We start from the raw sequence: 22,242 nt of genomic DNA on the forward strand, positions 1-22,242 counted from the left end.
TAATCACCAATATCATGATATTATCCATTATTATTTTTGTGATATGACTAATGTGGAATCTCCAAAATACTTCCTCACAAGTGGCCCAACACAGGGTCACAAGGAAAACCAATTCCCTCATCGAAAACTAGTCAAGTCATTATACCGGAACTATCATCAATCTTTTCGAGCGCTTGGTGAGTCGTATTCAGTCTCTGGAGTCAACACTAATCTTTTTGAAGTCTCATTCATTCAATTGCCTTAAGTTGGAGTTAACACATCTTTTTGAAAGCCTAAATTCAGGAAGCGTGTTTGAGTTCAGTAACTTGGGTCGAGGACGTGTTGAGAGATAGCATGCTTTTATATTATGATAAAATTTGTAGGCACAAACATAGTCCACCACCAATATCACCACTATTATTCCAATTTAATCACTTATTACTAGATGTTGAGTTTTATCATAAAATATCTTGATGATATTATAAATAGATACTCTCGTATATTAACTATATATTATTTTATGATATGACCAACGTAAAATCTATCTCAACATTCACCAAGAATAGTCTACCCATTTTTCCCAAAATCAAAGGAAAAGAACATGATGCATGGTATTGCAGTACGTGAGTAATAAAAGTCAACAAGATTTTTAACGTGCTCAGAAGAGCTGGGCATGGATGGTAGATTTACCACTCCTTTGAAGAACTCGAGTTGTTATTTCATGATTTGTGTGACTTAATCTCAGCGCGACGTTTGTTTTATTTTGTTTTGTTTTTTTGTTGTACATTACGGTTGAGTCCTGGGCCCTTGGAGTCAGGACCCGTTTTGTACCAAAAAATAAAATAAAAAGACAGAAAAGCCCACTCATGGAAATTATCTTAGCATTGGAAAACAACGCTATTACTATTTTTAATTATATTTGCTCTTGATGTAAAATACAAGAGCATATTTAATAGAAATGTCAAAAAATGAATGTCAAATATTAATTTATTTGCCGTTGACATGATATTGTCAGATTTCTCTATCTTCAATCCATATATGTTCTTATTAGAAATAGTTACTGCATTCATAGAAAAAATTGCAATTCATGAGGGCAAGAGATGAAAAGGTACTATGACAAACATCATACTGAGAGGGTTTTAACATTGGACAACTTGAAGTTCTGAAATATATCACGTTGTGTTATTAACATACTTTGTTTTAGTATCATCCGGTAATTTTTTTTAGATCACAACGAAACCCGATCTTCGTCTGGAATGCCATAAACGAGAAATATTTTTGAAAGACCATAAACAAGAATTTCATTATGCCAAGAACGAATTGAAGTTCCAAATTTATTGCAGGGATGAACATAAAAGCTGAGAAAATTAAAAGGGGAAGTAAAGGCATGTATCCAAATAATTGTTCTGGTATTTAATCCCAAAAGATCTATCGTGAAAAGAAGAGCCAGTCCACAGAGTTCACAGTCCGCAGCACTACACACGACTTCGAAGCAGCTAGGGTTGCTTTGCTATGCTTTATTATTACGTCGGTCTTTCTGTACGTGTGTGTTTCTTTCTTCTGCTGCGTCAAATAACTTTGCTCAGACTTTCATGGCCGTGTGGCCTAAATTTAAAGGTTGCATCCATTGAACTAGTATTAAACTAATTCAAATTTGAATTAGTATAATAATTAATCTCGTTTAGAAAACCACCACAAGCTTCTCTTTAAAGCAAGAGATGTTGGTCTCTCTCTCTCTCTCTCTCTCTCTCTCTCTAAACACATGTGAATTTTCAAGCCAGACAATCCAAAGCATTATTGACAGAAAAAACAACCCCGTCATAATTAGTTTTTAGCTTTGCAATGACTGGTTGCAACGACAGGTGCAGGATTCAAACTTTTGGCGAGTTTCAATGGTAAAGTATAAGTTTTTTTAGATAGAAATAGAGCGTGAAGTGTGTAAATTTTTTTGTAGTTTATTTACTGAGACATTTCATCGAATCTCTTAGTGGGTTTGTTTTCGTCAACCAATTCATCTTGCATATATGTTAACCGATATCTATATATACAGAAACAATCTGATGAGTGATATCGAGAGAATTTTACTGAATATTATCGATGCAACTTGTCAAGATATGTCTAGCATTCATCACATCAAACATTTAGTAAGCTATTAGTATGACATTTATTATGACGTTTCAGATTGCTATTATATTCTATGTGCAAGGTTTTTCTCTGTGATTTTGTATTTGTGACAGAAAACACCACAATAGCGGTAATCCCTGCTTCAAGCAAATCCTTGTCGTATCTGAGAGGGTATATGAAGAACCACGTTGTAAATTCATACGTAGAGATATAGTTGAATATAATCAAAAGCTATCTTAATCCTAGCTATCTTTTTCACAAAGTTGTCACATGCGTTTATGGGTTTTAGAGTTACTCAACAAAGGGGAATCACTTGAAAATGATCGTATAAATTTATGATCAATCCAGAGACGTGGAGGCATCGTGTGGAAAGATGTTCAGAGAAAACCACCTATTTCTCTCTTCTCTGAGAATTACACCTGGACTCCATATACTTGTCCAAACTAAATACCTATTAGTATCTTACTTTCTTTGGTATAGAAACTATATTTTCTAAAAGTTTCAAAATAGAAACTTAAAATTTCTATATAAACATGAAGAATAAAATCCATTATTTGTAAGTGTTAGATTGATCCCCAAGCCAACAAGGATTTTGGCTTTGTAAGGGGCAACGAAGAATGTCTATCCTACGTATTTTTATTTTTGTTTTATAAAGAGACTATTTCCATAATTATATACTTTTCTTCTTCCTCAACTATGCGTCGGAAGTAAATTTTCTCTCTTCACTGTACTGCAACTAAGAAAGTAGTATCGCCTATAATATAAAATGTCCTAGGTGAACCATGAGAGGGCACTACAGAAAAATGAAAACAATAACATCAACCCTAAAATGTGTTTTATGATTTTACGTACGTTGCATTTTGCATTCAGTCCAAGTCCAGCCATTCCCATTGTCCCTGATAATCTCAAATTTCTATATTATTATTAATAACTACTGTTTAGTGGAATATTAAATACAATATCTTCTACATGGTGGAAAAGTTTTTGAGAAACTCCATCCAGAGATACCTTGGCCATGGCCCCATGGAATGCAGATTTGTCTCGAGACTGGATGACAGTGGGTGACCGGCTCAGCCAGCCAGTGGGGACCCTACCGACACTGATCACTGTTCAATCACCGGTGACCGGCGGCGTTTGCGCCTTGACGATGACCACGAAACTGCCACGTTTGCTTCCCCATGTGGGGTGATGTGGCCTCGCTTCGGATTAGTAACTTAAAAATTAATTTGCATACAATTACCTAATTAATTAAGATATAGAAGAGCAGGATATTTTGCACGATGAAGTTCATTTGTACACTTGCACTTTTGCTTATTGGGTGGAATCCATAATGTTCTGACATTGAGGGAAATGAGGGTTTTGTAAAATGAATAATGCAATTGTTTTGTGCCTCAAAGCAAGGGATTTGGTAGAACATGTTTTCATCTTTTAGTCTACAATTTGTTGAGAATGAATCTGACATTAATGGAACGAGAGATTTTGTATGGGTTTGTAAGTAAAATGAGCTACTTTTCATATTATATTAACTGGTTTTATTCTAGAACTTCAATTTTATTCATGATTTCAAAACATGTTGCCCCACATGTGAAGCCTAACACCACACATTTTCCACGTCACCTCATTTGTGTTGTCCACATGTTTTGTTTGAATATTCATCACATGTGAGCGGCATGTTGACAATGAATCTCACATTGACAAAAAGAAAAACCTTATAAGAACTTCTAAATAAGTTGAATTAAACACCATTTAAATTAGTAAATGGGTTTGGTTAGAAATTAGAATAATGGGTTTTCATTTCGAAAAGCCAAAAGATTAGGAATATAAGTGTATAAAAGGATTTGGTAGAGCACAAGTTTTATTGTCCCTATAACATAAGACCAAGATTATATAGATACAACTTCTAATTGCACAAACATAAAGAAGAATGATGAATTTTACCTACACTAGAACAATGTCATTGTAGTGAACTCAACGTTAAACAATAACTTGCTGCGACTCATAAAGGTATCAGTGTAAATATCATATCCTTTCTAAGACAAAATAAGCAAAGTTGCAAGTTATAGTTTTCTACGTAAATCAACCAGAAGAAGACAGAAATTGAACTTGTATATGTTTTTGTCCAAGTCAGTTACTCGCATTTTCTTTCCATAATTGGTAGTTTTTAGCTAACAATATTCTTTGTGAAAACTCGGTGGAGTGCATTAGACGAGAGCCTTTCCTCTCGTACTATGAATTGCTATTTTTATCAAATTATGGTGCTCTTTTTCAGTGAATATTATTAGTGCGAAATTAGACAATGATTAGTGCTTAATAATCATCTGAACCATCATTAGTGATTTAAGAAGCGGTTGGAATTTGAATTATTGATCGACATGTTCTGCTCGATAACTGTTTTGATTTGCTGCGGCAAGCAGCAGCTTCGCAGATGACACGCACCTAACTTCCACCAAAAAGTCTCTAGTGGAACAGGATGTCATAGTTTCTCTCAGCCTTTCCTTCAAGTCTTCAACATGACACACACTGATACACAAGTTGGGTTCTGCACAAGACGTTTTGTCTTTCTTAAAAACAAAGTACGTCAAGAAAACTCTATTTCTTCTATGTTTTTGGTCTTTTTCTGTAAGATGTAGAATCTTCTCGTGATACTTCAAATCTGAGATCTGAGATCAAAGTTCGTTTATATGTAATTTCGGCTAGTTTGCTCGAATGGCATCTTGCAGATGTACCCAAGTTTAGATCTTCGTATATTTCAAAGTTAGAATATCGTCTTATCAATAAAATGTAGAAGTGGCATCTCGCCTGCGTTGGAAACAGGAGACCCCAAGTACATAAAACTAAGGTACTAATCAAGATTAAATCCAACTAAAAATAATGAACCAGATTTTTAGGGACCATGCTCACCCCTTGCCGGATTTTATTTTTTTCTTTGAGTTAGGCTTTGGACTCAGATTCATGCATAGATGACGATTTGACACTCGTAATTTCCTTTCCAAATCATAATAAACAATATACAAATTAGTTGCAACATGGAGAGACATTTTAGTGTGCCCAGAACAGAAACACGTACGTCATATTCTATTACATAAATGGAAAAACACTTAAAAATAAAATTTCTCTCTACTTGTATAATAACATATGACGTACCAGTGTTTTTGACATTAAAAAATCTTTCTTCAACATGGATCACCATGTCGACTTGATTTTTTAAGTTTATGAATTTTATGGCACCTAAAGTTCAAAGGGTATTAATTTTATGGCACCTAAATTTCAAAGGGGCATATATAATATATAATATATTTATGGGAAGTTGAACGTATTAAATTGGTTTTTGCATTCCTAGGCATTGTTCTTCTTTTGCGACCTTCTGGGGCTTCATCTATATCTTTATTTGAAAAGATAATTTTTTAAAAGTTGAACATTTTATGGATTATCTGTTACTTTATGTTTTAACATAATATTTTGTATTGTTGGCACGTAAATTGACGTTAAGGGGCGAGGTGATAAAAAATCTATAAAGAATTTCACTTTTAAAATAATCTTCTTAGCATTTCTCTTTCAGGAATTATTGTCCAATTTGAATACGATATTTAAAATGAAAATAATATGTTGATAACAAATCCTTCTAGAAATATTAAGATCCCACGACAGAGTAAACGGTCGAGGAAATATGACTAAAACCAAGATTACTACATTAATCCAGGTTCAGTTACCACTATATTAATTAATCTTATAATTTGTGGCCACCTTGATCGAGATTGATCTGAGTTTTCCTGCGAGGTTATGAGTGATTATGACCCTTTGAGGAGTTGAGTGGACAATTTGCTGTGTGATTAATGCCAATGCCGATAAGTTTGACTCTTAGCATGAAACGTGCAATCCGAAGGAGACATTCAAAATGGAGATTTTTCGTAGATTCTCTGTCATCTAATGTTATTGGTACAATATTTTATAATATTGACATAAAAATTGATGTTGAACAGTGAAATGATAGATAGTCTATGAACAGTCTCATCACCTTAGCATTTCTTTTTTTTTTTTTTTTTTTCCTAACTAAAATTACTCAAATTTACAGGAGATGAATTCAAGCTAATTAGCTCAACAGATATTTTAGCAAGGCAATGTACCTATCTCGATGTAATTAAGGTGACGGCCCTATTACATTTGAAACAGTGATTTGAACAATCGGCTTGTTTACCACATTAAGAGATGACAAAACTATTGTTCCAATAAATCAAAAACCGTTTTACATAAATAGTGGGATAACTCTATCCCAATCTATCTAAACGATAGGTCTCAATTTGAGAGGACGAATTAGGTACAAACTATAAAGTAATTGACGTACTCTCTTAACCAACTGACCTAATCTAATTAGCGTGGCTACAATTTACTTCAAGAAGGTTTTATTATCTGTGCAAACTCAAATATACACAATGGAATGGAAGTTATCAATCCACTGCTTTTATGGATACAGCCCAACAAACCTAAATAGGTTTCCAAGCATGTAAAACTGGTTGGTCTATGATGACCCAAATTTAAAGATTTTGGATTTTGGGTTGGGCTCTTGTCGAGTCTAACAGGTTATTTGTTATTACCGTATTCGAGAGTTGATGTTTTGAACTTTTCAACCTGTTCGGATTAATGCTACTTAGGTTGTGTCAAAAGTACATTCAATTCTCTCTTTTCGATTGATGTAAACACATTGAAGACCATGACAAGGATCAAGAGAAAAAAGGGTACCAAAAAATTTAGACAAATTCTCAATTTATGTGTGTTATTCTTGTTTAGGGGTCATAGTAATCTTCATTGCATCGTTCAAATTTTAAATGATGTCCTTTTGATAGTGGTGGACGCGGATCAGTTTGATTTGGGTTGACATAAAAAAACAAAAAACTAAAAAACAAATCAACTGGTATTCACCAGTTCAGTTTGGTTCGATTTTGACAAATGCCAACATCGAAACCAAATTGAACCAAGCCATTGTTAATTGGTTTAATTCAGTTTTGTTTGGTCGCTCTGAGCTTGTTCGACACATAAATAAAGAGTTTTAATCTTCTATAACATTCACACATCTCATGCATTCTAATTCAATTGAAAGCTTGAATTTTTTGGAACATAAAAAGTTAATTAAGTCGAATAGAACTCAATTTCAATTAAGTAAAATTTCATGCTAGCAAACAATTTATTAATTACAATCTCATATAAGCATAAGATACATATAATCTCCTACTTGTTGATAGTCATTACACCCTGTATGCAAGGCGAGGACCTCGCAAGAGATCACATATCCTAGTATTGTCTCCCCCAATCTCGCTTAACTGCGGAGTTAAGAGCCCGAACTTGCTTAAGAGCTGAGTTCAAACGGGATCCAATGCATTCGAGTTAGTATGAATTGTAAATTCCATTTTAATTTATATATTTGTTTGATGGGCTTCGGGTGCCCCCTTTGTTTTAATTTGTGAATTTAATTTTGTTACAGCCCAAGCCCATTACAAATTATTAAGCCCAGGCCCAATTTATCTAAAATATAAACAACGAATTCGGAGATACAAATCATTGTTCTAAAAGATCCACATTATCCATACAAACAATTAAAGAAAGCAACGTGTGTTGGCTTTTCTTTCTTTTCTTTGTTTTTTTTTTAAATCAAGAGGACATGTTATGGAACTCATTTCATTTTAGTCCATTTTTCTTGGGATTCAAGGCATTACACAAACTCAAACACGAGAAAGATAGAAGACGCCTCCTACGGCACGTACCACAAGCTCTTTTAGCCCATGGCGTATTTCTGGGTCCAGCTCCTCGCTGTCGTCTCGTATTTATTCCTGTCCGTCTTGTACATGTGAGCAATCTCCGGCACCAACGGATCATCGGGGTTTGGGTCCGTCAACAAAGAACAGATGGAAAGCAACACCTGATGACAGAAAGTAGCAACGGTAAGTTATAATGTAAACAAGACCGCAAGGATGATTTTTCATATTTTCTATGTTGGAGCTTTTCACTTTTCAGGGCTACGCGCCTACGAGACAATACCTTGGAAATAGTTAGCGCAGGACTCCACTGCTCCTTCAAGATGTCAAGGCAAATGCTTCCGTTGCTGTTTATGTTAGGGTGGAATACTTTCGTTCTAAATGCCACCTACAGAACCACCAAGGTATAAGCGACAGAGACCAAAAAAGAGAACCGGAACTCCATGATCAGAAAGACTACACAAATTATTGAACGATGAAAACGAAGAATGCAATGGTAATTCTGCTATACGATGGAAAAACATCCACAGCAGACGTCTTTTTGTTTTCTACAGAAGTATATATACATCCCTTCATATTCTCCTCTTCTGGAAAAGTTCGAGACATGCAGTAGTTTTTCTCAGTGCAATTACTGAAAACGTGAGGGCTAATGGATGCACCAAGTAGAAGTGCTGGTGGTGGTTGAAAAGGTAGTGGTAGACGAAGAAAACTTACTTTGTGTAACTACAAAAACCAGTTCAACATATGGGTATTCAAGGTAGACGTTGTGCCAAGGGTGGTAGAAAGGAGAAGACTGACAAAATCGGTAAGTTACATTAACAGGATTAACTATAGTTCAAACCCCCGCTAAAATCCATCACATTATTGGTCAAAATTTTCAATTTTTCTGGGAATAATGGAGAGAAAACGAATCACGTCGACCGCTGAAGTTCAATGATAAAAACACACTTCATTGTTAGAATTGGATAGCTAGTAGTACCTTTGGTGGCTTAAAGGGATAATCTGGAGGAAAATGAATACTAACTAGGAAAACACCCCCAGCATATGGACTGTCTGGGGGACCCATTATTGTTGCCTGCCAGTGGAACATGTCTTCGGCAACAGGACCTGCAATATCCCCAAAGAAAACAAGGTAAGAAATCAATGAAATAATAAAATACAGAAGGAAATGGAGCAGGATTTGTACAGATTGCTTAAACAACGTCTTAGTTTGAATAACACAAGAAGATCTTATAGGGACATTATCTGTCCTGAAAAAAACTGTTTGCCTATGTAAAAATACATGTGTATCTTCTGATGCAATCATGCATAATCATAAAGCGAAAAAAGAAGCATACGACAAGTGAGATTATATATTTTAGTCACTTCCATATGCAGTGCAGGAAGAGTAATAACCATTTTGACTGTTTTTGCATGTAGAGCAAACTTCAAATATAAACGAGCTAGTCGTATGTAAAGCCTCTGACCAGACTGGATAATCCAGCTGCAGACGACGTCATAATCTGAACATCTGCCCAGGTAGCCAAGCTGGATCAATCGAATCCATAACAATCTGGAAAGGGTGAAAATTTCCAGAAATGATGCGTATAAAATCACTTGAACCCAGTATCACATCTAGCTAGCTAAGCAAGTTCTTCGCTAGATCACCCAAGAATGGTACGCCAAACCACGGTGCTTGAATGGTACAAGAGCAATCATGAGAAGCGAGACCATTAGTCAAATGCAAAAGTTACAAAGCTCAAGAACACATCAATATGTGTTTTACATACGCAGAACAAAGCATTAAGCATGGATATTCGTTACACAGTCAATTACAATTCCAGTACCACCAAGTATTCAGATGAGGACGGTGTTTGTGCCAATTTTTATGCCACGACACAAACACACGCCTATAATTAAACCCGTTAACCCCACACGAGAACAAATCACTACAGGAGGGCAGTTAAATGATGAAAAGCACCCAGTGCTATGACAAACTTTATTCTTTACTTGTGTAAAAATATACCCACAATTTTAATCTAAGCACGGGCGGCGCATCACCAACACGAATTATGACGTGCGTGCTTACACTAATTCTGATCCAGAAAACTAATTCACATAAGTTTCGCTTTCCCATACAAATTTACAGCGCGTATAAATTACAGAATTCAATTTCGCGGATTATTCATTGCAAAGTGACAACCAAACATCTACAAAGCACCAAATGATCATAATCGACGGTATAATTTGACGAAAGTGATTAACTAAAAGATGAAATTTCAAGCTAGCATCTACACAGATTCAAAATTCACAACGGGAAGATAGGATTACCGGCGCTGCAGGACGTAGGAGGATCCTTCTGCAGATCTTTGAGTTCCTTCAAGATCCGCTTGGACGCCATCTGCGAAAACCTAGATAAATCAACACCAACAGATCAAAATCCATAACCAAAAGCCACGCAACACAACCTAAAAATGCAGCTCAATTCTCTCTCTCACAGAAGAAGAAGAAGAAGAGATCGTAATTCGTACCTGATTGGAAGAGTTAAAGGGAGAGAAAACGAAGACGGAGACGAGGGAGAATCGAATTCGATTGAAGCGGAAACGGAAACGGAAGAGGTAGGGAAATGCGATTGATTTTTTGACGATGGGGGAAACGACTTTTTATAAAAGTGCTTCTGCGGTCCGCCCTCCTTATGGAATCGACCTGTTGTTGACTTGCCGTTGATGGGCTTAAATTCTATTCCGTCTGTCTGGGTCCCACCTGGCGTCCTCTTTACGATTATCGCTCGCTCCTTCCTTTTCCTTTTCTTTTGGATTTTTGTTTTTATATTTTTGGCGCCGAAAGTCACCAACGAATAAAGGATTTTCGATAAGACGACGTCGTTTCCTGCTCCAGGTAAAAAGTCAATAGGCGCGTTAGTTGAACGGCTGGAAACGACTGGGTCTAATTATTGGCCCATTGGTTGATACGGACGGAGATCGATGATTGGATCAGTGGGTCAAATATTTGACATTATATTCGAAGTAAATTATATAGGCAATTGCAAATTCGTTGATAAATTAATATACAGTTAATCACAATAAAAATAAACGTTAATCAATAATGTGCTTGTCTCGTTACACTCACAACAACGTAGGTTTTTTCCTATCTTGATTGAAGTTCTATCTTTTTCTGTAAGAAAAATTAAAAAAAAAAAAAAATTGGTGGATTTCATCTACTTGATGACAGTTGGTCCTACACGTTACTGCGATCCACCAGCGCGCGAGAATGGACGGCGATTGCGAGGGAAACCACTTTGCCATCTTGCTCTTATCAGATAGACGGTGGATTTACGCGTGGGTCCCCCACCGCCTCAGCTGGTCGCACCGTCGCAGAAGATCTCACTCTTACCAAGGGACCCAATGATCGACGTGGCCAACGTGCGCCGTTGGCGTAGATTGGGTGATTACTTAGAGATTGGAGAATCCAACTCACCACCCGCGCCCCACCTGCCGCCCATGGTGCGCAGCGCACATCCGGAGCAAGTTAGCCTCCACCACTACACGCGCACGCCACCTCGCTCCGCTTCTCTCACCGTCTGATTCTCTATCGACGCCGGAAAATGGAGCGGTTTAAGGTTCCGAGGCGGGTCCAAGTGGCCGAATCCAAACCCGAGTTTCCCAAGTACGACGTGGCGGATGAAGAAGAAGAGGACCCCTCGGACGCCCTGGACGGCCAAAACGACGACGGAGAAGGTAGTGGCGGAATGCGGATAAGGCCGTCCAGTGGCAACGTGACCGAAGATCAGGAGCCTTTCATGGGAGTCAAGGTCCGCAGAAAAGCTTCGTTTCGCAGAGAATACAGAGGCGACTACATCGACGTCCGCTCCAACCCGTACCTGATGAAAGTCTTGCAGAAACAAGGTCTTCAATTTTTTCATCAAATTTTCGATTTTTGTATTCGATTTTGGTAAATCAAACTTCAATTGTTTTGAATTCGTTCTCGTTTGTTTTTTTGGTGTTGAATGGGATGAAGAATTGGGATATCCAATTCCTGTGTTTGGTTTAGGGTTTAGAAATTGCAATCATTTGTTTGAATTCCATTTGGCATTGGATTTTGCAGGTGACAAGGAGGTTCTGTTCGCCGATAAGGTCTTGAAGTTTACTGCTTCCGGGAAGATGAAACGCCGCATTTTGATGATCACTGACTTCGCCATCTACATTGTTGACCCGGATGCCGATGCGCTTAAACGGAGGATAGCTCTTGCAGCTGTGGAGAAGATGTGCTTGAGCGAATTGAGCGATAATTTTTTCGCGATTATCATTCCTACGGAGTATGATGTGCTGATGGCCAGTACTCGCAAGACGGAAATTGTTACTGTCTTAGTTGAAGCTACTAAGAGTGCTTCTGACTACGAACTTGATGTTTGTTTCGCTAACAGGTAAATGCAAATTTATGCTTGTTATTATGATTTTTTATAGCCTTTCGTGTTAGACAGATGGTTAGGAAGCTCGAGATTGATTGCATTGTGGATTGGTTTATCTTTCAGCCATGTTCATTTGTAGCTTATGCATTTGGGTATCTTAGACAAGTTTCCACAGCTACAATGTTTTCGTTTTTATATTTGTATCGGACTATTCTTCGTGTCTGTCACACCTACAGCCAATCGTAGAGAGTCAATAGATTCATTTCTGAGTGCAGCGTGTAACCCCGTTAGATGCTATGGGATGGGAATATCAGCTTACCACTCGTTAGATGCTATGGGACGGGAATATCAGCTTTACTTTATTAGAGGGCGACATGTAGGATATTGCAAATGCGGCATCTATGTTAGCTTGCTTTATTCTGGAAAAGAAAAAAGAAAGAGAAAAGGAAAGATGTTGCTTGTTGGATGGCTGCCTGTTCTTAGAATCTTCATGATATAAGAGTTTAAGGATTGAAAGCATCGTTTTTAGGTTCAGTTTTACTTTTTCGGTGGAGGACCTAATACTCGGCATTACTTTAGTTTTGTTATATGCCAACTACATTAGCATTGTAGTGTATATGTTGTAAAGGAATGTGTGTTATATACAATTTTGCAGTTTTGAGTATAATGCAACTGCGGAATTTGTGAAGGAGGTTCAGTTTGAGGAAGTTGAAGGTCTGGTACCTTTCTTGTTTACGATTTTGCCGCTTCCAATTTTCCCATCTATTCCCTATTAGCTCCGGTAAATGATTACACCGGATTATGTGACCCTAAATCGTATCTGTTTATATGAATTTCAGGGGGTGTTAGAACAAAAATTTTGAACAAGTGATTGCAGATTAGATTTGCCGTGTTTCTTAGACTCTGCAAGATGTCCGCCCTGTCCATCGGAACATGAATGATTGTTTAGCTATTGCATGGCTAGGTTCTGCTCAGCCTCAGCATAGCCCGACCCCGTAAGGACAGCATTGTCTTTTGATCTCATCTCATTTCAGTGTGATTCTTATACCAAAGAAAGATACGTGTAATTTGTTTCAGACTTAAAACCAGTTTTATATGGATGTATGAAATCATCGAATTGACATTGTATGTAGATTCCGAAAATCCATCTAAAACTGTTTGCAATTGCAGACATTTGCCTTTAGTGCAGGTCTCCTGTTCCGTTCTCGTTAATCAGCAATTCAGGTTGAACCAGATTTTGCTCCGGCTATGGGGATCGGTGAATTTGAAGACCGAGATGTGTTGAGTCGGAAAATTGACTGACAAAACAGGTTATATAATTGAATTCGTCGACACCAAAACTCTAACCGGTATGAAACCACAACCTATAGTTCTTCACACGGAGGCAGAGTGATTATTAATGATCAATGAAGCATATGATTCACATAGAACTACAACCCAAATCCGAATGAATTTCAATTGAAAGATATAAAATTATATCTTAACTACGAACTGCGAAAGTATTTCACTGGGTTACAGAGGAAGGTCCTGTTATCTCCGATGGAGGAGGCGGCGCATTTAAGATTGGAGTCGATATTCCCGATGATGGTCGAGTTCCGGTGTTTACTTGACGAATTTCCTCCACCCTTTTCACCACATCCTGCATCTTTGGTCGTTGCTCCGGCATTCTTGCGACGCAAGACATTCCTATTTGTAACATCTCTACCATTTCCTCCTCTATGTTGGGATACTTTAGAAGCTCTACATCGAACACTTCTGCTGTCCACTCCTCTCTGACCACAGAGTTCACCCACCTCACCAAGTGAACAACTTCTTCCCCGCCTGTTGTGTGTATGGGGCTTTTACCGGTGAGAAGCTCGAGTATTAGGACCCCGAAGCTGTAGACATCGGATGCAGGGGTAGACTTGCGGGTGTCTGTCACTTCTGGGGCTCGGTATCCTCCTGTACGCACTGCTGGTGGGGGCATTGGACTCATCAGTGGTGGCAAACCAACATCGCACACACAACCGTATCCTTGAGAGTTGAGGAAGATGTTTGAGGCCTTTATGTTTCCATGGACAAGTTTCCCAGCATTCTGTGTGTGGATATGAGCTATGCCTCTTGCCGCGCCAATTGTTATTTTGAGTCGAGTCTCCCAGTCAAGCGGAATCCTGCCCTCTCCTCTTTTAGCTGCAAGATTTAAAGATGCATAAACATTAAGAAATTAGTTGTGTTCTAATTGTTTCCGGTGAATATAACTAAAAACTATCTGATGAAATGAATCGAAAAAGTACAGAGAAGTGCTTATATACCATGTAACATCGAAGAGGCGCTTCCCTGCTCATAGTAATCATACACAACAAGCTTCTCATCTTTCGAATAGTAATACGCCCTTAGTGCGGCTACATTCTCATGCTTGATACTCCCCACAATCTCCATTTGCTGCTCAAATTCCTTCTTTCCCACACTCACTTCCTTCAACCTCTTCACCACAACAGTGGTTGCATTGGTTGCATCTTCCAAAGCAGCCTTATATGTTGTCCCGAACGTTCCCTTGCCAAGAACCTCAGCAGACGCCCTCAACAAATCGTCCAGATCAAATGCAAGATTAGAACCCTCAAAGAAGGAAAGCTTGTTATCCTTATTTTGCTTCTCAGAAACCCCTTTCTTTGAAAAGAGTTCTTTCTTCTCTGGTTTTTCGACTTTCCCATTTTCGCCTTCTTTATTGTGGCAGCAAACGAGCATAAAAAAAGCAATTAGAACGAAACCCAGAACACATCCGCCGATCACAATACCTAGTATTGCAGGCTGACTGATTCTCGTTTTCTTTCTTGGTTGAGAATTAGGTGGTTCAACAGGAAGAGCTGGAGGAAGGGCTGACGCCAAACTGTTGCCTGAAAAGGCCCAACTTGGAAATCTTTGAAGAGATTGAGGAACAATCCCGGAGAGGCTATTGTTAGCCAAATCAAGCTGTTCCAAACTAGGAACATTGAGGTCAGGAATTTCACCCGAAAGCGAATTGTTAGCAAGATTCAGAACTGTGAGGTGAGTTAAATTTGAAATCGAGGAAGGGATATTCCCACTAAATGCATTGTTTGACAGATTCATGACGGTAAGATTCTTCCAAACCGAAAAATCTAGAGGCAAAGGGCCAGAGAAGTTATTGGATTGAAGATAAAGGGAAGACAAGTTTTCGAGTTTGGAAAAATCCGAAGGGAATGGACCTGTCAAGGTATTCAACCTTAGACTTAGAACCAGAAGCGCCGAAAGGCGGCTGAGAGTGTTCGGTGGGAATGGACCAAGCAAGGCAGCTCCAGGCAAATGAAGCTCTATAACTCTGGACTGATCTTTGCTACAGATCACGCCGTTCCAGGTTTCGCAAACAGAAGAATTCTCATTCCATTTGATAGAGCGCGAGTGAGAAATATTGTTAATGAAATCCAACAAAGCTTGCTTATCTTCAACTGGGTCCGCAGTGACATGCAAGAAAATTGCCCCAATGAACAAAACGACCAAAAGCTCTAATCTTTTCCCCATCATCTCAAGCAATCCAAACACAAACTGCTTCTGCAGTCTTGGTCACAACTACACCTTGAATTTGGACTAAAAAAATAAAATCACAATAACAGAATCAGAAACTCAATAGAAACATTAGTAAATGTATTTTGCTATGATCATAAAACGTAGAGCGAAAATTGTAAAGTGCATCAATGTATGACAATTTAAATCCCAAATCCTTAAATTTGGAGCTCCAGTCAAAAAAAGCAGTTCTAGACTTCTAGTAAGTCTGAAACTTTGAATTAGGAGGAGGTGAAAAGCACATATATTCCTAATTTCCACCTACTTTGTTAGGCCGCCAAGAAAATCCCACTAATTACTTTATTAATTCCCATCACTTTCACATAAAATCAGCACAAAAAAAACTTACTTTTTGCTTCAGATCACACCATAAACATGGCAAAAACAAACCCAACTCTTGAAATCTCCCCTTCTTGCTCCCTGCAGCAAAACCCAACTTTCAGAACTGGGTCGTTTGGGAGCACAAGACGAATTGCTGGGGTTTCAGAGACAGTTCCATTGGGATAAATCCGCAAACAAGTGGGGTGCGATGATGGTGGTGGTGGCGAAGTTATGATGGTGATGGAGATAGATGATGCGCTGGATTTTGCTTGGGAGAGCAGCATGGCCACATGCAGAGGAAAGTTAGGAAGCCATGAGTAAAATAATCATGATTGTTTATTGGTGGAGAAGAAAAGGAAGAGCCAATGGGGAAAGATTACTGCTTTATTTTATAGCGGGCGAAGAGGAGGATTCATGTGGAAATATGGATTTTGGAGGAGACCGAGAGACGAAGACGATAAGGGAAGCCGAAGACGAAGCTAAATGTTATTAGTTAATTATTAGTTAATTAGTGTTTGGTTAATTTTGCCTTACGCTGGTGGTGCAGTTGGTGTGCTCGAGAATTTGTTATTTATTTTTAGGCATATTTTATGGAGAAAATATTTGCACGTCAACTTCATATTGCGTCGTATTGTTTTGTTTATTCATTTGTGGTTGACGTATTTTAATTGTACATGTATTAGAATAAGAATTTTGTTCGTCATTGACCGTCATTTAAATATTATGTGGGTAAAAGTTAGTATATCATTAACAATTTTTTAATAAATTGCGACCATAAAAAAATGTTTATTTTTGTGACACAAATAACGATTCTATCTAATTTAAACATGCAAACGAACGGTCATCGGTGATTCAGTGATTGAAGATGAATTTTAAGCTCGTATTTCTCACGGCACGTCTTAAATTTGATTCTTGGGCTATAAATCACATGATGGTAAGCAGTTAGCCTTCCTCTATAAAGATTGGAAGCATGGATGAATAGATATCAAATAAAGGATTTGGTTTTTCTTTTTAGCAGGAATATGATAAGAGAATCCCTTTAACTTAAACCTACGAGTCCTATTCTGCCACTTCAGCACCTTGTGATTTTGAGAAGGGGCTGAAATACTTTTGTAAGTCTTTTCGACCTTTGAAAGTGTAAACTTACGTTGTGAAAACATCAGCTGATTTTCTTTTTACAGTGTGCCTATATTATAAAACGTTATACTAAAAATATAAAGTGATAAAAAGTCCGAAAAGAATCCTGACTTTTTGAGAGAATTCCATCAATATTTCTCTACTATTTTTTTTTTCTTCTAGCCATGATGAAACGAACAACTAAGTTCTTGTAGTTTTCTATCTTATCGTTTTGTTCAAACTTCTAATTGCGTACCCAAAAGAAATTTGTATCTTTCCTATTTTTTAAATTTCAAAGTTTGGGGAATATTTGTTGTCACTTTTCGTGCGAGGTAATGATGTGTAGATGGACAACAACTCAAGTAATCGAATTTGCTAAATAGATAGTCAAAATGCTGCTAAATCCTAATTCCAATTATCAATCTGTGCGTGCACATCACCATTTTCAAGCCACAAAAAAACAATTTGTTCCATTGGTTTCTTTATTTTTATTTTTATATGTGATGGATATTAAACACTGGAATGTGAGAATGTTAGGATAAAGTTTCATGTTGGTGAGGAACTAAATTATACAAAGACTTATAAGTGGTTGCCCGACTCCTTATATTGCCAACTGGATTTATAGTGGAACCTCAACTTATTCGTAATATCAGAACATATTGTTTCACGTATGAAGCCCAACATCAACACACACTCCACGTCACCCTGTTTGTGTTGTTTATTTTTTTAGCTTGAAAATTTCTCATACATGACTGGGCATTTGAGAATGAATCTCACGTTGATGGGATGAGAGACCTTATATAGGATTATAAGAGGTTAAGCCACTCTTCATAATGACGATTGGTTCTTTATCTAACTATTTATTTTTAAGGTTGCATTTTGTAAATTATACTTGTAAAATATTAGTCAATCGAAAATAGTTGAAGCATCTAATTGAGTTAAAAAAAATGACGAACACTACTTTGCCCTGATTGTGAGGACACTGGCAGGAGTTTTGTGGCAACTGATAAAATTTTTACCACCTACAAAAGTAGGGATAAAAGCACTTAAAAATATTTGCAAGAGAACAAAATAGTTGTAGTATAAACGGCTAAAGCAATGTCGTTTTTAGCAGGGATTGAATGAATAATTTATGTAAATACCAAATCTTAATTAGTTATTTGAAAACAAAGATTGAAAAAAGTTGATTTTGAATTAAAAATAATAAAAACGAATTTAATTAAAATGATTAAAGAAATTAGCAAAGTAAAGAAAACAAAAGAAAAGAGTTTTGAAAACCAAATTGTAAAAACCTAGGGTTCTGTCGTCCCTTTAACAATCCTATGTAGATTTACCAATTACTTATGAATTACCCATGCAACTTTGAAGGTTAGGTTTTCCTTATGCATATTCTACTTGTGGCATTCAAGTTATAACGTAAATCAAACATGCAATCCGTATGTGGCATTCAGATCAAATATAAACATGCATGACTCATTACGCTTTGTCAAAACACTTTGAAAAACCATGCAACTCCTAAGACGTGACATTCGTCCTAGGTGAAATTACAACTATCAATCCCAAGAAGCAATACTCAATTCCTCGGTGGCATTCCGACCGAATTGCATCCGATTACCTATCTAAACATCCTCATGGTAGCTAAACATTAAGATACTGAGATAGTTTAAAGTACGGTGATTAATAATTCAAAGTATGCATGTATAATCACAAGCAATTAAATAAAAACTACATATTCATGCTAAGGCTCAAGGCATCGCCCTAGCAAACAAAAATTAGTTACGAACAATCATAAAACAAAATACTATTAAAAACACGGATAGAAAACACCTTGAAAATATAAAGCGTCAAAGCTTAGATAAATTCTCTACGTACGTTCCCCCTTCTTCTAATGGCTAAAAAGTCGTATTTATACTACTAGAAAATAAAACCCTACCTTGAAAAGGTTTTAGAATAAAAATAAGAAACATAATTAAATGATAAAACAAAAAACAAAAGGTTTCCTATTTGAACTAGAATTCAGAGTTCTCAGAAAATCACACTTTTGACCAATCAAATCAACTCTGATTAGGTCCCAAAAGGTCTCTTTTGAAAGCTGAAGACGTCACCTACAAATCCTCAGAGAAATCTTTCTCAAAATATGCCATATTGACCTCCAAAATACTCAAAACGTCCATAAACGTTAATTTGGGAAAGCTGCGTGCTGGGCCTTAATTTCATTGCCACGGTGAAACGGCTTGGTAGAAAAATCTGGAATTTTGCTACAATCATTTTGAAAGACTCACGAACATCCTCCAATTAGAATCACTCCAAAATTCATCTGTTTGGATATTTTTGCTCCAAAGGAAGTCGAATGTCCTACATTGGAAAGATATAACAAAGTATCAAAATTCTACCAAAATAACCAATAAATTAATACTAAGATTAGGGTAAAATATATGATATAATATGGACTCATCAGCAACAAAAGCTAGTAATTTCATAGACATCTTCTCCCCCGTCAGACGAAGGCAATGACGAATCGTTCGGCTTTGGTTTGGGCGAGATCAATGAGATTTCAAAATATTATCTTTGAATCTGATTCACTTCAGATTATAGAAGCACTGAAGGACACCTCGACTAAACTTTCCCCAGTTGGTCAGATTATTAAGGACATCAAGGCATTGTTTTCTACGATCAATGAGGCTTCTTTTTCCCATTCTTGCGCACCAAACCATTGAGGTTGCTCACCAACTAGCTAGATACGGTCTTACAGTTGTTCATGAATGTAGTTGGATGGATTCGCCACCGAATTTGATCCTTGACATCCTCATTGAGGATACTCCCCATCCATGATTGGCTTCGATAATGATCTATGTTTATGAATGAGAATCATCTATCGTTTTCATTAAAAAATAACGCTGAAATTTCTTCATGAGAATCAAATGAGTAAATGAGTTCGGATTGAATTGATAGTTCCAACTTCCAAGCAAGATCTAGGAATGAAGACCATTTGGATCGTAAAAGTTCGATGTATAACTAGTCCTTACTTTTACAAAAATTTGAGAATCCTTTTAAATAAAGAGTACGTGAACCACTCAATTTGGCTGATTAAGTAGTGTGTCTCCATTTTAAAAGTTTTATAGTATCTGATGAGTGAGTTATTAGTGTTCGTACTTAATACGTATTAATGTGCACCAGAAAATGGCATTACTTGTAGGTTATTTCTCTAACAAGAGATTTGCAAATGACAATGAAAGGGCAATGGTCCAAATGGATTAGGTACTTCCTTATGCGTGTGTGTGATTATTCATAAATTCGTAGGATTTTGAAGTTGGTATTGTTAGTTACATTTTCAATTGTTATTCATAGATGGAGCAATCAGCTTTTTATTGTTAAATTCAATGCCTAGGTCATCAATAATTTAAAGTCTTATTTTTAGCTATGACATCGGTACTCTTCATCAAATTTCATTTTAGTCTCTACATTTTATATTGATTCACTTTACCACATGTACTCTTACTTCATGTCACATTTTATCCCTTACATTTTATATTGTCTCACTTTAACACCTGTACTCTTTCTCATTGTCCCATTTTATCCTATTCCATCAAATAAGTTAAAACAGTCATTAATTGTGCTAACGTGGCATAGACTATTTAGTATTTTCAACTATGTTAGTAAGACCCATGAGGGTAGGATTTGGGTAAACTCAAATTAGGGTTTGATTTCTCCATATTAAGGAAAATAAAGAAGAGAAGAGCGATAGAGGTAGAGATTCTTAGGAAGAATATTTGAAAGAGGATTTGGAAACATTCATATTGATTCGCCAATCTTGAAATTCAACTTTCTTTTTTTTTATATTTTTCTTTTCATCGGGAGAAATTAAACTAGTTTGAATTTAACCCAAGTACATGAATTTCACTAACATGCCACACAACTAACGTAGTTAAAATGACTAAATTGTTCTTGCCACTTCAACACAATTACCGACTCTCTTAACTACATGTGTTAATGATTAATTATCAACTATCTTTTTGCATTGGTCACCAAACCTCCGTAAGCCATTGGAAATTTCACGCACCCACCGAAAGTGGCGCGCAAATTGCTGTTGGGTTAGAGCCGTTAGGCCGACGGAGGCATCAATCAAAAGGTGACGGCTGGCTTTGTAGGGGTTGTGACAGTGCTCTACGAGATGTTGCCACGTGCGGAAGGACAACGAACGTGGGCCTTCAGATGGAGAGCTCACGAGTGTACTGGAACCAATCAGAGCCGTTCATCCAAAGGTTACTATCAAATTGGCCACCAACCGTTGTGGCAATGTCCCCCCAAAACTTTCATTTTAAAATGTGTCTATTTATCGTGACTGCTATTTATCTTTTATTTTAAAAAGATTTTTCTTATTCTTATAAGATGGTATTCTAATTTATTTTAATTTAAGGAAAACAATTTGAATTTTGATACAAATAGACAAACACGTTATCTCAACTAACTGATCTAATTTACATTTTTTACTTTAAAATTTTATTGATATTACTTGTTTTTGTTACCATGTCAAACGAGATTATTATTCATCATGTGAATAAGTAATGCATAAGATTCATCCATTTTATATTCCACAAAAAATGGGGAATCCTATATGTTTCGGTGGGGAAAGAAAAAACCTATTTCATCTTCGTACCAAATCTTAAATCTAAAAACTTCATAGTCGGTGACAACCCTTTCCCCATTTTTCTAGCATTCCTCCTTTATCTTCCATGGATTGTTGCATATTTATTTTTCGTCTTAGTATTTTTATTAGTAAGTATCTTCTTAGTGAGGTTATTTATGAGATTTTATTTCATGAGTGTTTTAATTTTGTGTCAGTGTGTTATCGGCTCCTCCTGGATCTACTTTGTTAGACTCGATATTTTTGCTGATGGTGTTGCGCACAAAATTCATGTTGGTATGGACGCTAATTGGTTTGTTGTTAGTTCCTCTTCGGTTTTGACGCTCCTCGTGGTCAATAAGTGTCCTCATGTTCGTTATGTTCAA

The 22,242-nt window shown here is 36.9% G+C and overlaps 3 protein-coding genes and 1 pseudogene across 4 annotated transcripts; 1 reads left to right on the forward strand and 3 right to left on the reverse strand.

The window, feature by feature from the left end:
• Positions 1-6,842: 6,842 nt before the first annotated feature.
• LOC125469015 lies at positions 6,843-6,952 on the reverse strand (annotated as a pseudogene).
• A 642-nt stretch (positions 6,953-7,594) lies between these two features.
• Positions 7,595-10,521, reverse strand: LOC103958173 (ubiquitin-conjugating enzyme E2-17 kDa). 2 transcript variants are annotated; one of them, XM_009370415.2, is made up of 5 exons: positions 10,361-10,521; positions 10,161-10,240; positions 8,830-8,957; positions 8,134-8,238; positions 7,595-8,014 (listed from the first exon to the last, which is right to left on the reverse strand). In XM_009370415.2, exons 2-5 carry the CDS (start codon positions 10,228-10,230, stop codon positions 7,871-7,873), a joined length of 447 nt encoding a protein of 148 aa, XP_009368690.1. In that variant the 5' UTR covers positions 10,231-10,240; positions 10,361-10,521; the 3' UTR covers positions 7,595-7,870. The 2 variants fall into 2 exon arrangements, with proteins under 2 accessions (XP_009368690.1, XP_009368691.1); XM_009370416.2 differs by having other exon boundaries at positions 10,161-10,230; positions 10,361-10,514.
• Positions 10,522-11,257: 736 nt separating this feature from the next.
• LOC103948067 (myosin IB heavy chain) lies at positions 11,258-13,420 on the forward strand. The gene is made up of 4 exons (XM_009359063.2): positions 11,258-11,734; positions 11,934-12,252; positions 12,893-12,951; positions 13,077-13,420. The coding sequence occupies exons 1-4, from the start codon at positions 11,434-11,436 to the stop codon at positions 13,106-13,108; spliced, it is 711 nt and encodes a 236-aa protein (XP_009357338.2). The 5' UTR covers positions 11,258-11,433; the 3' UTR covers positions 13,109-13,420.
• A 167-nt stretch (positions 13,421-13,587) lies between these two features.
• On the reverse strand, positions 13,588-16,628 carry LOC103958176 (probable inactive receptor kinase At4g23740). The gene is made up of 3 exons (XM_009370419.3): positions 16,145-16,628; positions 14,529-15,819; positions 13,588-14,406 (listed from the first exon to the last, which is right to left on the reverse strand). Exons 2-3 carry the CDS (start codon positions 15,754-15,756, stop codon positions 13,742-13,744), a joined length of 1,893 nt encoding a protein of 630 aa, XP_009368694.2. The 5' UTR covers positions 15,757-15,819; positions 16,145-16,628; the 3' UTR covers positions 13,588-13,741.
• Positions 16,629-22,242: the final 5,614 nt, after the last annotated feature.

The sequence above is a fragment of a genome, unplaced genomic scaffold (assembly GCF_019419815.1).
Source record: "Pyrus x bretschneideri cultivar Hongxiangsu unplaced genomic scaffold, Pyrus_bretschneideri_v1 Contig4, whole genome shotgun sequence".
Taxonomy (NCBI): domain Eukaryota; kingdom Viridiplantae; phylum Streptophyta; class Magnoliopsida; order Rosales; family Rosaceae; genus Pyrus; species Pyrus x bretschneideri.

Bases quoted from the DNA above. Each gene is read 5' to 3' on its own strand.
- LOC103958173 (XM_009370415.2), bottom strand. From the start codon at position 10,230: ATGGCGTCCAAGCGGATCTTGAAGGAACTCAAAGATCTGCAGAAGGAT. The intron at 8,958-10,160 runs GTAATCCTATCT...GGGATATTGCAG, and splicing joins TCCTACGTCCTGCAGCGCCG to GTCCTGTTGCCGAAGACATG. The intron at 8,015-8,133 runs GTATTGTCTCGT...TTCTGTCATCAG, and splicing joins CTGCGCTAACTATTTCCAAG to GTGTTGCTTTCCATCTGTTC.
- LOC103948067 (XM_009359063.2), top strand. From the start codon at position 11,434: ATGGAGCGGTTTAAGGTTCCGAGGCGGGTCCAAGTGGCCGAATCCAAA. The intron at 11,735-11,933 runs GTCTTCAATTTT...TGGATTTTGCAG, and splicing joins GAAAGTCTTGCAGAAACAAG to GTGACAAGGAGGTTCTGTTC. The intron at 12,253-12,892 runs GTAAATGCAAAT...ACAATTTTGCAG, and splicing joins GATGTTTGTTTCGCTAACAG to TTTTGAGTATAATGCAACTG.
- LOC103958176 (XM_009370419.3), bottom strand. From the start codon at position 15,756: ATGATGGGGAAAAGATTAGAGCTTTTGGTCGTTTTGTTCATTGGGGCA. The intron at 14,407-14,528 runs GTATATAAGCAC...TAAATCTTGCAG, and splicing joins CGCCTCTTCGATGTTACATG to CTAAAAGAGGAGAGGGCAGG.